General features: G+C 44.1%; 2 protein-coding genes across 2 annotated transcripts in view; one reads left to right on the top strand and one right to left on the bottom strand.

The window, feature by feature from the left end:
- Positions 1–3,478, top strand: part of rab3gap1 (RAB3 GTPase activating protein subunit 1) — an 80,074-nt gene extending 76,596 nt beyond the window's left edge. The window contains exons 22-24 of the mRNA XM_047376963.1: positions 669–787; positions 960–1,062; positions 2,630–3,478. Of these exons, the coding sequence (XP_047232919.1) occupies positions 669–787; positions 960–1,062; positions 2,630–2,851 (444 nt within the window). The 3' untranslated portion in view covers positions 2,852–3,478. The remainder of the gene's footprint in view (positions 1–668; positions 788–959; positions 1,063–2,629) is intronic.
- A 1,252-nt stretch (positions 3,479–4,730) lies between these two features.
- Positions 4,731–16,720, bottom strand: part of fasn (fatty acid synthase) — a 53,321-nt gene continuing 41,331 nt past the window's right edge. Inside the window, exons 31-42 of the mRNA XM_047376962.1 lie at positions 16,454–16,576; positions 15,989–16,212; positions 15,592–15,793; positions 15,199–15,350; positions 12,726–12,817; positions 12,217–12,611; positions 11,903–12,094; positions 11,276–11,503; positions 10,922–11,133; positions 7,565–7,663; positions 6,595–6,846; positions 4,731–5,892 (exon numbers count right to left, since the gene is read on the bottom strand). Coding sequence (XP_047232918.1) covers positions 5,755–5,892; positions 6,595–6,846; positions 7,565–7,663; positions 10,922–11,133; positions 11,276–11,503; positions 11,903–12,094; positions 12,217–12,611; positions 12,726–12,817; positions 15,199–15,350; positions 15,592–15,793; positions 15,989–16,212; positions 16,454–16,576 — 2,309 coding nt within the window. The 3' untranslated portion in view covers positions 4,731–5,754. The remainder of the gene's footprint in view (positions 5,893–6,594; positions 6,847–7,564; positions 7,664–10,921; positions 11,134–11,275; positions 11,504–11,902; positions 12,095–12,216; positions 12,612–12,725; positions 12,818–15,198; positions 15,351–15,591; positions 15,794–15,988; positions 16,213–16,453; positions 16,577–16,720) is intronic.

Raw genomic sequence — 16,720 nt, 5'->3', positions numbered from 1 at the left:
AACAACCAGCTTCTTTAGCAATGACCTTTTGTGGCTTCCCCTACTTGTGGAGGGTGTCCATGACTGTCCTCTGGACATCTGTCCAGTCAGTAGTCTTCTCCATGTCTGTGTCTCCTACTGACCCAGACTGAGACCATCTAGAGGCTCAGGAAACGTTTTGCAGGGGATTTGACTTCATTAACTAATTAGGGTTTGACACACAGTTTCAAATATTTAACTTTTTCACAGTATTCTATTTTTTCAGACACTGAATTGTCTTTAATTATCTATAATCATCAAAATTACAAGAAATAAAGGCTTGAAATATTTCACTCTGTGTAATGAAACAGTTTTGTTTTGGGGTGGGTCTGATGGTCTGAATAAATAAATAACATAACAGTTTTTGCTATCAATCAATCTAAGAAGGGCCAGACAACTCTTTCCCAAGAGTGAATGCCCATAATCCATCAAGAACGTCCTGATTGCACCTAGAGGAACTGCAGAAAGTCTAACTGCAGCATCCCTGCCTAAACATAAGCTCCTCCGCACACCAGAAAACCTCATAACTGGACTAATTTGCAAAGGCTATACTGTCCTGGTTAATAAATAATAATAGAATAATGTGCGCCCTCTTGACTTCTTCATGCTTCTCTTATGACGGCATGCATGTCGGACATTTCTCTATGCAGGACTTTATTAACCAGTTGGTCACTATGGAGAGGGTCATCACCGAAGCTCGATCACTCAAAGCCAAGTTTGCTGTTGATGAGGAAGAGAATAATGGCGAAGCTGCACTTGAACTACAGAAGTAAGCTGAGCAATGTTACTTCAGCCAAAATGTATGAAGTGGTCTCTTCCTTCCTCATCAATTATCTCAACATGCATCTGAAAAGGAGCTTCTGCAGGTCCAAAATTGACACTTAGCTGTGTGAGGAGTTTGATTTGAAGAACAGCATTTAATGTCTTCTTTTTAATTGAAGGGTTGTTACGTCTCTGCTGGAAGAACCTGAGGTGGTGGTGATTGGAGCTGGACAGGCTCGCATCGGCAGAATCATCCACAGGCTGTTTATTAATGCTCAGCGGGTAAACACACAAGTTTCTACTTTCAACCATGTTGGGACTTCCATCCATTGTAGAAACTCTACTTGTATACATAAACATTACCAATGTGTTCCTTTTTTTCCTCTCGTGTCCTGTCTCGGTATTTCAGGCATTCCACATAGGGCAGCTAGTTGCCTACATGTGCCAAGGCAGATTGCCTCTACAAAAAATATTTCTGCAGATGGAATCCTAATTGTATGATTAACTTTTGGGTTATTTAGTGCGCGGGTGTTTGTGTGTGTTTTGAATGTGTGTATGTAAGTGAGTTTGTCACCTGGAGGTACACAGCTGTTAGTGATGAGAACAGTAGAAGGCCTCCAACACTCAACACCCAGGTGGACCAGGTGAACATGACTCCAGAAAGCTCCAGCCCCAGGCAGGCAGCTTGGCAGACACAACGCCCCTGAGCAGCCTCCACACAGAGGCTGGTTGTCAATGATGTACAGGGGAGGGCGCAGCGCTGATGGTGTAGGGGTTAAGCACACGACCATATACGGAGACTACAGTCCTCGAGGCGGCCGTCCCAGGTTTTAGTCCCGGACCCAGCAACATTTGCCGAATGTCTACAACTCTCTGTACCCCTCTTTCCTGTCTGCCTACTGTCAAAAATAAAGGCCACTAATGCTGAAAAAATATCTATCTAAAAAAATTATGTACAGGGGAAGCAGCCCCCAGGCCAAAGAGACATAGGGCACCGAGCCCCCACAACCCAGCTGCCATCTCCCACCTTGCAGGCCAAGCCTGGGGCCCGGTCCCCTTAGTGGCCCAGTACCCCCAAAAAACCCCAGCAGCAACACTGCCAAGCAGGAGAGACCCCTCCAGGGTCCCAACATGAAGGGCAGGAACCAGCCCGCCACAGTAGCCGGAGTTAGTCGGAAGAACCAAGGGAAGAAAGGCATGTTAACATCCCACCTGGTGAGCTGGCCCAGGGAGGTCAAGGGGAGGGGATGCCCACCAGAGCCCGGCTTAGTCCCTGTGGCCCCCAGCGAGCCCGACACATCCTGGCCATCTATAATATAGTGACAAAAATATTTGCTCATCTGCCTTCATTCATACATGAACTAAAGCAACATCACATTCTGAATCCGTAGGGTTTAATATTATGTGGGCCTACTGTGTGCATCTCGAACAGCCTCAGCTCTTCTGGCATTGCACTTGGTGGCGTAAGGTTTGAATGCAGGTGCTCAGCAATGGAAACCCAGTCCACGAAGCTCTGGCATCCATCCTACTGTGGAGTTGGCTGTTTCACCAGGCAGTTATGATTTCAACAGGAAGGTTTTTCCAGATTGTTAAGGAGATCGCCAGTTTTAGCTGAATCAAACATGCATTTACTGAAACTCAACTGAAGAATTAGTAAATAATCTGCAAACCCTGCATGTAAACCCAGTTCTTGGTGATACTCCGGGATTCCTTGGTTAAAAACAAACTAAATTATAAATAAGAACTGTTTTACCAGTGACTTGTTTTCTACTAACAGGGTTGTACCACTACCACCTAGATCTTCCCTTAATTCCCAGTTTGAGACATTTTACCCGCTATGTTCCTCCAGGCTGCTCTTTTATCACCAGTGGATGAAGATTTGGAACCAGCTGCTGAGAGCAGGAAAATCCCTGACTTCCCTCCTCCTGCGGGCCGGGAGATCCTGCTGCGGACATGTGTTCCTCGACCAGCACCATATTCCAAGGTTTTGCCACAGCGCCTCTTCTGCGTGCTGATGAAGGATGAGTTTAGACTGGCAGGGGCCTTTTCTTCAGACACGTCATTCTTTTAACACTTGTTTGGCTGAATGGTCTTTACAGAAGCATCATTTGTTGCTGTTTTCTGCTGCTTCAACTGATCCTCAAAGGTCAGGGTTGGAGATTGGCTTTCTGGGTAATCGTCCCCCACTGAGATGTTGATAAGGAAGGAGAAGCTTCTGGTAAAGACATTTTCTAAAACCTAAAACAAAGGAAAATGCAGTTAAAATTATTAATTGGTAAAGGATTTAGCTTCTAGCGTTTGCTCACACTTCATTGTGGACCTTCTCTGGGTTAGTTTAACATAATCATATCCTGATATTATTGCACATTGTGTGCTCATTAAATTTTCAGATATATTTCTGCTTTGCCAAAACATTACAGTGATACACCGTGAAAAGAAGAGTACCTGATCCAATGCAATCCACATTCTAACCTTTATGTCTGGCTTTTTTTTTGTCTGGTTGGTTTTCTGTTTCTCCACAGAACAAAACCACAATAAAATTTAGAGAATGAGCAAACCTGGAGAATCACCCGGGAGTAAACGGTTCTTTATTCCATAGAAACATTAGTAATGATCTGTACCATTTCAACATATGTCATATTTTACCTTTCTTGCTATACATTTGTAAAAGTGAAATAAAAAGTAATTATTATTTTGATTCATGGTGCAGCAACATTCATGTTCACTAACACAATCTGATCAGTCATTCCAAAAAGTTTAGGTACTAATCTTGCTCTTCAGCTCTTCATATTGATTTTCAGATGATTGTGCAGAGTGATCAACTGCTTTTTTAATCTTTTATTCAGATTTTTATTAGCTTCAAAATGTTCCCTTATAGCAAAAACAATTTTTCTCTGTAATCACAGGATCTGTATGCCCATCCTGAGGATGAAGGTCATATTACTTGCATGTATGTATAGTTTTGGCCCTGTGCAGGTCAAAACTATACATGGTCTCAAATAATTCCTTCTCCTTATGAATATTTGGGCAAACAACACACCTTTTGCAACCATCATCAAGCTTCTGGCCAAAAGGGTTAGATGTTTCTCCACTCTGTCCTCCCACGTCAGTGTTTTATAGGTGGTTCCAAATCCTTAGCTTAAAAACATACTTTGTGTTATCGCAGCCATTTAGCTTCAAACTTTCTAATTTTTTTTGGTTAGCTGTGAATTTTAGCTGTTTATGAAGGTGTTAAATTTTTAATCAAGTGCTTCTGTCTTGAAGGTCCATATTGATTTTAAACTGGCTTTACTGTGAACTATGACCTTGGTGTCCAGCATCTTCCAGATTCTGATCAGCCTGAATGGATGGTATTCAGTGAAAATTGTCTTTTTGGTGGATGAAACCATTAAAATGTAAGGAGAGAAGCTGTTTGAGACATTCTGCTACTATTAACATAGTTTGAGAGACAAGAGAAACTAAAACTGATGCCAGGTAATAGAATAATCCATATGCTAATTTATGAATGACCTCATGACACACACATAATTTTAATTTCAAATAACTTATAAATGAATGAGAACTAGTTCAGGCTATGAACAGTTTAGAAGTAGTTCTTATTAAGGAAATGGAAAAACTGTCACCAATAATAAATGAGACAAATTAGCTAGTATTTAATGCCAATACACTATAAAATGTTTGGACTTAATTTTCTTTGCAGCCTTTTAAATCAGTTACAAAGTTAATTGAATATGGGCTGCAGGTTTTCCATCAACCATGAAAATATTCAAGCTGCAAACCTGAGGTGAACCAACAATGTTCTAGAAAGAGCTGATCTAAACCAAAACTCAACGTCAGTCTAAATCTGATCTGGCTTCATAAGTGCACTTGCCACTAACCAGGCAGCCCTGTCCTATATTATTTATATTTGGAGTTTTCATTTGCTGTAAAGATTTCCGCACAAACATCAATTGTTTTTTAAGAAGCTTTTATTTATTCTTTTAAACATTGGAAATATATTTAGGAGAAAACATCATTACTGCATTTCCTGACCCTTCATGGACCACTGAGATCTCAGGACAGGAAACTAAACTGGACTTCCTAAGACAGAACACCATCTAATCATTCACAGCATTTCATTACTAGCTTGTTACAGTGTCACTGGTTGCATCAAAGAGACTGCTTGAGTTGAACTTCATGTCAGCATAGAAAAGGAGACACTAGAATGCAGGAGGTTTTAAGTGCTTTACATTGGTAAACAGGTGAGATCATAACAATGTAAGCTAACTCACAAAGTTCCACCTGAACAAAGTAAAACCAATAGAGCAGAACCACAGAGCTGCTTGATTAAAAGTAGAGGCGCTCATCCAGGTTTGTTGGATTCACTGCAGGCCTGTGAATCTACAAGCAATAAGAATTTTTTTCTATTTCATTACAATGAATGTAACATTAATAAAAAGGAAAGCAATTCATGCACATCATGTTTTGTACAGTTATACTCATCTAAATAAATGCTGATCCACTGGTTGTCAAGATTAGTTTGGGACTTTCTCAATATCCACGTTATAATGACCCAAAAATATTTATTACAATAACTAGTGAACAAAAATATCTCTGCAGGGAAACAAGCCGTGTGGGGGGAGGGGGTGTTGCTGATAATGTCCCTAGTCCAAAAATTGTCCCCCACAAAATAAATTTCTCAGTGTTTGGCCATCTCGGGGGGTTCAGGTGGAAACAAACATGAATTAAATGGATCCTGACCTTGTTTATGTGTAACAGTAAAATGATGAACAGCAACAAGTATCGGAACAAACTTAAAGCAATAAAATATAAGTAGGGAAGTCTGTTAGATTATTACTGTTCCTTGATTTATTATCCACTCATCATTTGCTACACCTTCAGTTTGGGATCTGCTTTGTCTCAAGATGAGGGGTAAGAATATGGAGTTGGGATCTTCGGGGAATGTTGTGGAACTGGTGGTTGAACAGGGTGTTTTTAGCCCTCTTTTGGGGTGACTCGTGGCCCAGCCACCGAGTTCTGAATGATGCTGCTGATGGACTCCACTCCTGCTGCTTCCAGGAGACTGCGATGGTCGCCTTCGATGACGTGAACAGACACATTCCCATCACAAACCTGAGAACAGACAGTGAAGACAGATCCAGTCACAGTTCATTTTTTATGATTCATTTTATTTTAGTGCCTATCTTCAATAGTTTTTGAGAGAGACAGAGAGAGGCATGGTTCACCGTGGAGAGGCCTCCAATCACACAGCAACGCAGTGACACAGGATGGACAACCAGACAGACACACTTCTAGGGCAATTAACCTAACATGCATGTTTTTGGACAGTGGAAGGAAACCAGAGTACCCAGAAGGAAACTACACATGCATGGGGAGAACATATAGACTGCATGGAGGAAGACACCAGGCTGGGTAGGAACCCGGGTCTTTGTTGCTGCAGGGAAACAGTGCCAGCCACCTCACCTCCAATATGAACTCTACCATATATCAGAGGATGTTTGAGGAAAATGTGAGAGAATCTGTAAACAAATTAAGAAATTGGAAGTACTGGGCCTAGTCTAAGCACAGATTGTGATTTCATTGAGATGCTGCAGGGTGAAATAAAAACACAAGAGGAAAACACTGGGTATTGGGGGAGGGTGTCCTAACTTCTTTCTTTTTTGCTGATGTGTAAAGCAAGGTTAAATGCAATTAAATCAATTTCTTTTCTAGAGATAAAAATAAGATTAGACGTATGTGAACATTTCTCAGTAATAATAACAATGAATTGATTATAACGTAGTTTTTTGTTGCCCATGACTGAAAGTATGTTACCTCACTAAGCTTATAGTCCTCTCCTAGGTTTTGTTCATATTCGCTGCTGGTTTTGGCGCGTAGTAACGTAACGTTGCCATGGTATTTTGTTGCAGGTACATATCCATCAGCAGCATTTAGCTTGTGATAAAAAGTGGAAGCTGCAAAGTGAAGAGAGTCACGGCTGATATTCTGGTGGCTGGAGGTGATGAGGTCCACTGCCACCTGGACGCGAGCCTTCAGGTCTGAAAGTGGAAGTAGAATCTCCAGCAGCTGTAGATTCAGAGAGCACAGTTAGGAGACAGTGTGCTTCAACTGATGTGTCTGAACCTTTCCTAATCTACCTTTCCAATTCTACATTATATTCAATTCAATTATTTTTACATTTTTATGTTGATTTTTGTGGAGCACGTTGCTTATTACTCCTTCCCGTACATTTTAAACTGCAACCTGGACATACAAGAATGGTTTCCACTCTGCTGCTGTGGAAAAGATGTGATTTTCTTTGGAAAAATAACTCAACTTCAAGTTATTAAACCTGAACATATTGTTTCAAATAGACTCATTTCCTCATGTCCACTAGGGTTAGGGGTCAGCACTACAGATTCCCACTGATTGTTGTATATTTTCTTAAATCAGTGTTAGAGAACACTGCTCGTCTGAAAAGAGTGATGACTCTTTTACAAGGTTACAGTGAGGATGTTGTCTCTGCTCAGCTCCATGTTTAATAACATTTGGCTTCAAATTGTTCTGTTTTTTAGCAACAGTGTCATCAGAACCCTCCAGAACTCCACAGCTCACCACCTTCTGTATACAAGTTGGAGAACTAAGAATGAAATGTACAAATGTTAAAAGCTGCGCAATCTAAAGGGTTATAAGCTCCTAGAGTTCATAATTTTCACAGTTAAAGAGAAGATTATTTGAATATTGGCAACAATTGATGGAAAGTCAGATCATTTCTTTGTTAGAACATCCATGAGTGTTTGCATACCTTGTTGTATTCAATGCCTGTGAACTGCTGGATGAAGGCACACATGGCCTCAGTTTCAGCCTCAGACTCTTTACCTGGAGTGAGCTTGGCTCTGTAGCTCTGAAACCAACCACAGGTGAGATTCACAGAGATGTACATTTAAAACAAGATATCTGCATAAACTGTCTAAAAACACTCAGAACCTGACATTGAGGATTCTGTTGTTAGAATTACCAACATTATTTCTGTTTTGAGATGTTTTTATTACAGTTTAAAAGGCAAAGTAATAGTGTATGGAGACATCTGAATTAAATTAAAGTAAAAACAAAAGTTACGTATGTAACTACGGTTCTATGAATCCCGGATGACCGCCAGAGGGCGGTGCTGAAAGCACTGAATGACTAATACCAACCATGCCACGAGAAATCCTGAGGACATACCTCACTGAGAGGGCCCAGTAGAGCCTCGCAAAAGAACCTGGCCCAGGGGATGAGCGGTGGCCACATTAACATTGTAAAACCTGGCAAAGCTCCTGGTAGAGTGGGGCTTTACACGGACCGGCAGCAGACGGCGTTCCTGCACTGTAGGCGTGGCAGATGACATTCACAATCCAGTGGGAGAGACGTCTAGAAAGAGGACAACCCAGCCTGGGACCGCCATAGCACAGGAAAAGCTGGTCTGAGCGTCTAACAGCTGCAGTGGCCGCAACATATGCCTCCAGCACCCGTACTGGGCACAATAACTCAGGCCCATCTGCCGTTGCACCTGACTGAGGCCAAAACCGAGCCAACCTCAGTAGCTTGTTACGGTGCGGACTAGACAACACCTTAGGCGCAAACGCATTGTTAGGCCACAAGGCGACATCAGAATCATCCGGACCCCATCGGAGGCATGTGGGACTGACAGAAAGAGCATGCAGCTCGCCAACACTCTTAGCTGAAACAATGCCCAACAAAAAGGCAGTCTTATACGAGAGCCACTTGAGGTCTGCTTCCACCAAAGGCTCGAAAGGGGAAAAGCACAAAGCTTCAAGAACCAAGGGCAGATCCCAATCGGGCACTCTCCGAACCAGCAACCTACGCACACCACGCAGAAAAAGAGAAGACCATATCATGGCTTCCCACCGTTCGGTCATCAACAGATGCATGATGAAAATTGCTGCAACATATACCTTGAGGGTCGAAGGAGAGCGGCCCTTATCAAGCAGAGACTGGAGAAACTCCAGAATAGTGGGCACCTGACAAGAAACCGGATTTTCATTGCGGGCAGGACACCACTGAGAAAAAAAGACGCCATCTGTTGTCGTACTGCTGATGAGTGCAGGGTGCCCTAGGACTCAATATGGTGTGCCTGACATGGTCCGAACACCCAGTCAGCCTCCCAGTGGCCATGCCCACAGCTGCAGACGTTAAGGGTCGGGGTGCCATATCCGTCCCCCCAACTAGACAACAGATCCCTCCTGGTTAGAAAACTCCTGGGGTGCTGTGACACAAACTCCGAAGCAGCAGGAACCACGGCCGCGCGAAAAGGAGGGCCGCCGTCGGAACTGTAGCTTGTAACCGTGGGTCAAAGTGGCAACCACCCACAGATTCACAGTATGAGCAGCCCAGAAACTGAGCTGCTGATGGGAAAAATTTCTAACGGCTTGACCTGGTGGCATCATCATCAACCCCTGAGGGTCCGACAGCCTGCTTCGGTCAGAGGAGACTGCGCCAGCCAGACCTGTCGACGGAAAGACATGACACGGCCGAGCTCTCTGGTCATCAGCGCAAAGGTCTGCAATGCTGCGTCGCTAAACCCAACTGCCGCAGTTGCACCACCAGTGTCCTGAAGGGATGCAGATAGGGCAAACATGAGATGTGCCATGGAATTGCCAAGGCAGCCAGCACGCGCTCCTGCATTGTATGCCTTACACAGGAGGTCATCCCAACATTGAGTACGTGGGCATCGGACATCAGGACCCAGGGCTTCGTCTGGTGACCCGATCAGTGAAGCAACAGCGGGTTCAACCGCTGGCATATGGTTCAGGCCTGCCTTGACTGACTCTTGCATGGCAGCCGACACTCGGCCGTCTGTGGAAAGACATGACAACGCCCTTGGGTCCCGCCAACAGGCGTGCACTCCCTTAGGTACTGCTCTGACGGAGGGACAGAAAAGCAAGTAGGAGCACGTCCCGCCTGAAAATAACACACTTCCGGAGGCAGACTCCTCTCCTAGCAGGAGTTCCAGCTGCAGCTGCCTCAAGGCCATACACATGACCTCTCGAATAGAGCCGTCACTGGGCTTACCAACGTCACTTTGCAAAGAAAATGAGCTAGTCTCAGAGGCTTGGGAGGACTGCACTTCCTCCTCATCTCTAAATTGAGAGGCTGACGGGGCCAGAGACAAAACATCCTCCTCCACAGACAAATCAGGCATGGGTGGGGAAGAGAGCTCAGTGGTTGGAAGTGAGGCATCAGAATGACGCGTTTGCAACACAGACTTCATCTCTGCTAACTCCGTCGACAACTGCTCAACCCTTGTGGCCAGACCCTGGTCAGACTTGACCCGCTTCCTCCTAAAGGTGGGCACAGACCACGGCGCTTTGAACACCTGAGGGGGGCCACCTGCACAGAGGGCAGGAGGTCAGCATCATCCTGAGGGGAGAACTGGGGCAACCGAGCCACCCTTAACGTATGGGGCATGAAACTACAGTTCATGCAGGGGTTCTCAGACAGCGGCTCCACCAAGTGATCACGCCCAAGGCAGGTAGGGCACAGGTCATGGCCATCGTCTGCCTGAAGCGCAGCCCCACAATCCATGCAGCAGTGGGAGCCAGCCATGTCCAAGATTGAAAACAAGGCTCCTACCTACAGAAATCCTTCACTAAGATCAACCCGTTGCAGCCCTAGGAGGGTGAAAATACTGCAACTCCAGCCAGCAAGTGATAGGGCATCCAGGCAATGGGGAGGCAAAAGCTCATGCAAACAGCACGAAGAAATAAGGAACAGAGCCTTGGATGATGTAGACATATATAGCCTCTGTGGTCATCCGGTGTGTCACAGGTGTGACTCTGTTGGTATAATTACTCAAACTGCGCATGCGTGAAGGGAACATTCAGTGCTTTCAGCACCGCACCCTGGCGGTCAGTAGGGATGAAATAGAACTGTGATTCTCTCAGTCTCTGACATCATTTAACAAACAGAATTAATTCAGTTAATTACAACTGAGCTAAAACAGGAATTGGTTAGTCTGATTTCATGTCAGACAGTGAGGTAGAAGCATCATCTCTGTGTTTAAACATGAACATGTATGCACTACTAACAACTAGTTGGTGAATGATGTAGACACAGCATCAAACTGCATCATTACCGTGAGTGACTGAGTTTGTTCTCTAACCTGTGTGTAAGCTGCCACATAGGAGTGTGAACCATCAAACAGGAACAGATACTCCACACAATGATTCTGTGTCTGCAGCTGAGAGCACATTTCAAACGCAACACAGGCACCGAAGGAGTAGCCTCCTATCCTGTATGGTCCATCCGGCTGAAGCTGTCTGATACAGCCCACGTAGTACGCTGCCAGCGACTGGATGCTGTCCAGAGGAGCAGCTGGGCAGGAGAACAGAAACGGTGGACTATATTGATCAGTTCACTCTAAACAGACACACTCAAAGTCTTAAGAAATTCACTTGTAGTTACATTTTCAAATAACGCTTCTGATTATTGGCTTATTTTTTAAATATTGGAGTACCTTTGGTGCACTGTAAGCCAAAGCAGGGTATGCTGAGCTTGGAGGCGAGCGTCTTGAATGCAGAAATAGAGCCTTCAATGGGATGGACCAGGAACAAGGGTCTCTCCTGGCTTTGAACCTTGTTGAGTGGTATCACGGTGGGGCCACTAGGGTCCACTAGCGCCTGGGTCACATCAGACTCCAATACAGAGCGAGCGGCATCCTTCTCGGCTTTGGTCTGGTTACTTTCTACAGTTATCAGCAGAAAAACAAGAAATAGTTGTTGGTGTCACAGACAGATAAACTGAAGTAGTTCAGCTGGAGCTTTTCTTGCTTTGTTTACAGTTTCAACAAAATTTCATCTGTCAGGTCTCTGTCCCTACATAGTGCCTTCCAAAACTACTCAAAACTTTGTTACAATCACAAATTTGATTGGGATTTTATATAATTGTGCTGCACAAAGAAGCACAGACTTGTGAAGTGGAAGGGAAATGTTACATGGTCCTATTTACTAAAGGGGACTTCTACAGGCAATTAGTTCCACTTGATTGTACCAGAGTAAGGGGGGTGAACACCAAAGTAACTTGCCTTTTCTTTACTGACTAACTTTCACCACATTAATCATTTATGCAGTTTAATTCTTGATACCATTTGTGTCTTCTGTCTTGCTGTTAGCCAACTCCCGCAGCTTGCTGATTGTGAGTTGGCGGATCTCCCTCATAGCCATCACAATGTCATAGTCCCGCTCCAGGGTCTGGCGAACCTCCACACCCATCAAAGAGTCCAAGCCCAAGTCAGCTAACGAGGCGTCAGCGTTAAGACAGTTCACATCATGCACACCTATGAGTGAAGACCAAAACACAAACATACCTCATCACTTCAGGACAACAGAAACAACCAAATAACATTCAAGCATAGAATATTCCTGCACTGCAATATCAAATAAACCTGGAGTTTTTTACCCAGAATGTGAGCTACAGCAACCACCAAGTCTTTCTGATTGCCCGCCTCACTCCTCACCACCATCCTCTCTGCCAACACAAAGCTGGACATCACAGGCTGCTGTTGGTGCAGAAAGAAGTCCAGCACCTCCAGGCAGGATATGATGCGTTGAGGTAAGGTTCCCCCAATCACTGTGTCGTTTCCACCCATCGTCTCCAACACCACACCCACATCTCCAATGGCCCCCCACTGGACCGCTAATCCAGGCAAGCCATCGAAGCGGCGCTTTTCACACACACGTTCCATCACTGAGTTGGCATAACCATAGTTACTTTGACCAGCATTTCCACGCCCACAGCTGACTGAGGAGAAGGCCACAAAGTAGCTGAGGTCTGGACATATTTTCCTTGTCACTCTAGGGAGACATTTGAGATAGATTGGAGATTACTGCTTTAACAAAGAAGAAAAAGTAAAAAACATTCCTGAAGTCACCAGGTGATGCAGATAAGCTCAACTAATTGTGTCTTACTTGTCTATATTCATGGTGCCATCACATTTTGGTTTGCCAACATCAAGAAATAGATCAGGTGTCAGATTTTCCAACATGCCATCTTTCAATACCTGAGGATGAGAACCCAACATTTAACTAAGGTTATGATCAAAGCAGAAACATCTAAACTACAGTGCCTTGTGAAAGTACTCGGCCCCCTTGAACTTTTCAACCTCTTGCCAAATTTCAGGCTTCAAACACAAAGATATAAAATTCTAATTTTTTGTGAAGAATCAACAACAAGTGGGACACAGTCGTGAAGTGGAATGAAATTTATTGGATGTGTCAAACATTTTTAACAAATAAAAAACTGAAAAGTGGGGCCTGCAATATTATTCAGCCCCTTTACTTTCAGTGCAGCAAACTCACTCCAGAAGTTCAGTGAGGATCTCTGAATGATCCAATGTTGTCCCAAATGACTGATGATGATAAATAGAATCCACCTGTGTGTCATCAAGTCTCCATATAAATGCACCTGCTCTGTGATAGTCTCAGGGTTCTGTTCAAAGCGCAGAGAGCATCATGAAAACCAAGGAACATACCAGGCAGGTCCGAGATACTGTTGTGGAGAATTTTAAAGCCAGATTTGGATACAAAAAGATTTCCCAAGCTTTAAACATCCCAAGGAGCACTGTGCAAACAATCATATTGAAATGGAAGGAGTATCAGACCACTGCAAATCTACCAAGACCCGGCCGTCCCTCTAAACTTTCATCTGGAACAAGGAGAAGACTGATCAGAGATGCAGCCAAGAGGCCCATGATCACTCTGGATGAACTGCAGAGATCTACAGCTGAGGTGGGAGAGTCTGTCCATAGGACAACAATCAGTCATACACTGCACAAATCCGGCCTTTATGGAAGAGTGGCAAGAAGAAAGCAATTTCTCAAAGATATCCATAAAAAGTCTTGTTTAACGTTTGCCACAAGCCACCTGGGAGACACACCAAACATGTGGAAGAAGGTGCTCTGGTCAGATGAAACCAAAATCGAACTGTTTGGCCACAATGCAAAACGATATGTTTGACGTAAAAGCAACACAGCTCATCACCCTGAACACACCATCCCCACTGTCAAACATGGTGGTGGCAGCATCATAATTTGGGCCTGCTTTTCATCAGCAGGGACAGGGAAGACGGTCAAAATTGATGGGAAGATGGATGGGGCCAAATACAGGACCATTCTGGAAGAAAACCTGTTGGAGTCTGCAAGAGACTTGAGACTGGGACGGAGATTTATCTTCCAACAAGACAATGATCCAAAACATAAAGCCAAATCTACAATAGAATGGTTCACAAATAAACGTATCCAGGTGTTGGAATGGCCAAGTCAAAGTCCAGACCTGAATCCAATCGAGAATCTGTGGAAAGAGCTGAAGACTACTGTTCACAAACGCTCTCCATCCAACCTCACTGAGATCGAGCTGTTTGGCAAGGAAGAATGGGAAGAATTTCAGTCTCTTGATGTTGAAACTGATAGAGACAAACCCCAAGAGACTTGCAGCTGTAATTGCAGCAAAGGGTGGCGCTACAAAGTATTAACGCAAGGGGGCCGAATAATATTCCCACTTTTCAGTTTTTTATTTGTTAATAAAGTTTGACACATCCAATAAATGTCATTCCACTTCACGACTGTGTCCCACTTGTTGTTGATTCTTCACAAAAAATTTGAATTTTATATTTTTATGTTTGAAGCCTAAATGTGGCAAGAGGTTGAAAAGTTCAAGGGTACTTTCGCAAGGCACTGCAAGTCAGAACTTTAAGAATTACTTTCAAAGAAATACATATTTAACTATTGTTGGTCATTAAAAGTCTTTGTTCTACTCAAGAATAATCAACCTGCAAATATTACCCATCTACTATGACACCAAGCCTCAGCCTCTTCAAAAAAAAAAACAATGTGCAAACTAGCATAAAGAGATAGAAAAATGTCCACCGTGACCCACCATCCAGGAAAAAGGTCTGGCGGTGCCAGGCATGACTCTTTATGCACCAGTTTGTACACAGCGCAGGTCCAAATGGAACGATGACAGAATTCAGGGGGGCTTCATGGGAAAAAGATTACCACTGATCTTCTTATGCACGTATACTAGCAGATTTAATTATCAGTTTTTTGTTGTACGGATGCCGCTTGGTGGCACGGCGCTAGTGGTGCAGGGCGTTAAGTACGCCACCCATATATACAGAGGCTAAAGACCTTGACGCGGCAGTCCTGGGTTCGTGTCCCGGCCCGGGCAACATTTGCCGCATGTCATCCCTTCTCCCTCTCTGAAAAAATGATGCCTATTGGCAATAAATCCACGTGCTGCTATGATGCTAAACAGAGTTGGACCATCGGCCATAACAAAACACCAGCAGTCCTTTCCAGTCGTGATGATGTCATGACCAAAACAGAACCTCCACAGCTAATTATAAGGACTGTTCACATGAAGAAAGAGGTGAAGCGTGTGTTACCATGGCGAGATGGAAGACTCCGCCCACTGGGCCCAGTGCACATGCCTCAGAGATCAGCTTCTCAGTTCCCTTCAGTGTGCTGATATCACTGGTGGAAACCAGGACATTCACACCCAGTTTCTGCCACTCGTGAACCCGCTTGGCCTGGTAACCTGACAAAAGACAAGTCGAACAGTAAAACTTGTATTTTAGCTCCTTTTTGTTGTTCTACCCTAATTAGAATAATTATGAGTATTTCAGTACAATTGACACTTCAGGATGAGATGACAATCGTGATCTCTGAGCTTTACAAACATCAGAGCCAAGACTCCGAGAAACCCATTTCAGGCTTGCAATAAAAGCCTTTGTGTTCAACTGAACATCGGTGTGAAAGCTTCCTTTGTTGTGTCTTACCCGTCCTGATGCCCGATCTAGATGTAAGCACCAATTTGCAGGCCCCACGTTCAATCAACCACTGAGCAAGCTCCAGGCCAAAACCTCCAAGTCCGCCAGTGATGATGTAGGAGTGGGAAGAAAGACAGTAAGTACGACAAATAGCAGGAAGAACCAGACACGAAGCGGGTTGAACGGCTGAGCCCTTTTCCTCAGAACGGATCTGTGGAAAGAGAAGAAACAAAGATGAACATACTGACAAGGGTATGGATTTCAGTCTGTGCAAAATGACAATCAGATCAAACTATTAGTAATGTACAAAGTTTATTTAGACAACACAGTTCTTCCTTAACCTGTTACACTAATAGGTCAGTAAAGGTCAAAAGATAGGTCACTGAAGGTTAAAGAAGAGTCCTACCTGCAGGACAATTTTGCCGATGTGCTTGCCCTGAGCCATGTATCTGAATGCTTGCTCAACTTCGTCCCTCTGAAAAACTGTAGTCTTCAGAGGCTGAACTACACCTCCCAAAATGCCCTCTTCCAACAGTTGGGACACCTCCTCCCACTCCTTGTTGCCTTCTTCAAACAAAGCATCCAGCAGGATCCCATGAAAGGCAACGTTCTTCAGGAACAGAGCCATGCCTAAGCAGGTCCAGAAACAACACGGCTGATAATCAACAGTCACAAAGAAGTGGCAACCACTAAAATGGTGGTGTTCAGACAGGGACGTGGACTGCTTATTCCTTAACAATAATTCATAATAAGTACCAAACAGCAACAGGTTTCTTTTCAACAGGAGATCCATTTGTCTCATTTGGTAATAATGAAAGCATCCAATACTTTGTATTACTCTGAGTCATCAAGGAGAAGGTTCCCTACTGACCCAGTGGAGAGTCGTTGGAAAGGTCATATTTTCCAATCTCCAGGAATCGTCCATGTCGGGCTACACAGCGGATGCTAGCCTGCAGCTTCTCCTCAGCCAGAGAGTTTAACACCACATCCACACCTGAAACATGCAGAAAACATGACTGAGTGGGTATTTTTATTTTGGCTCATACAGAAAATAACGATACAACAGTTGGCGTTGGTTATAACAGAGACTGGATTTTCATTCCAATTCAATGTGCTGATCTTTTGTCTACTGAATATC

Source organism: Girardinichthys multiradiatus, chromosome 10, assembly GCF_021462225.1.
Source record: "Girardinichthys multiradiatus isolate DD_20200921_A chromosome 10, DD_fGirMul_XY1, whole genome shotgun sequence".
In the NCBI taxonomy this organism is placed as follows: domain Eukaryota; kingdom Metazoa; phylum Chordata; class Actinopteri; order Cyprinodontiformes; family Goodeidae; genus Girardinichthys; species Girardinichthys multiradiatus.
This window is presented reverse-complemented; position numbering and strand designations above follow the sequence as displayed.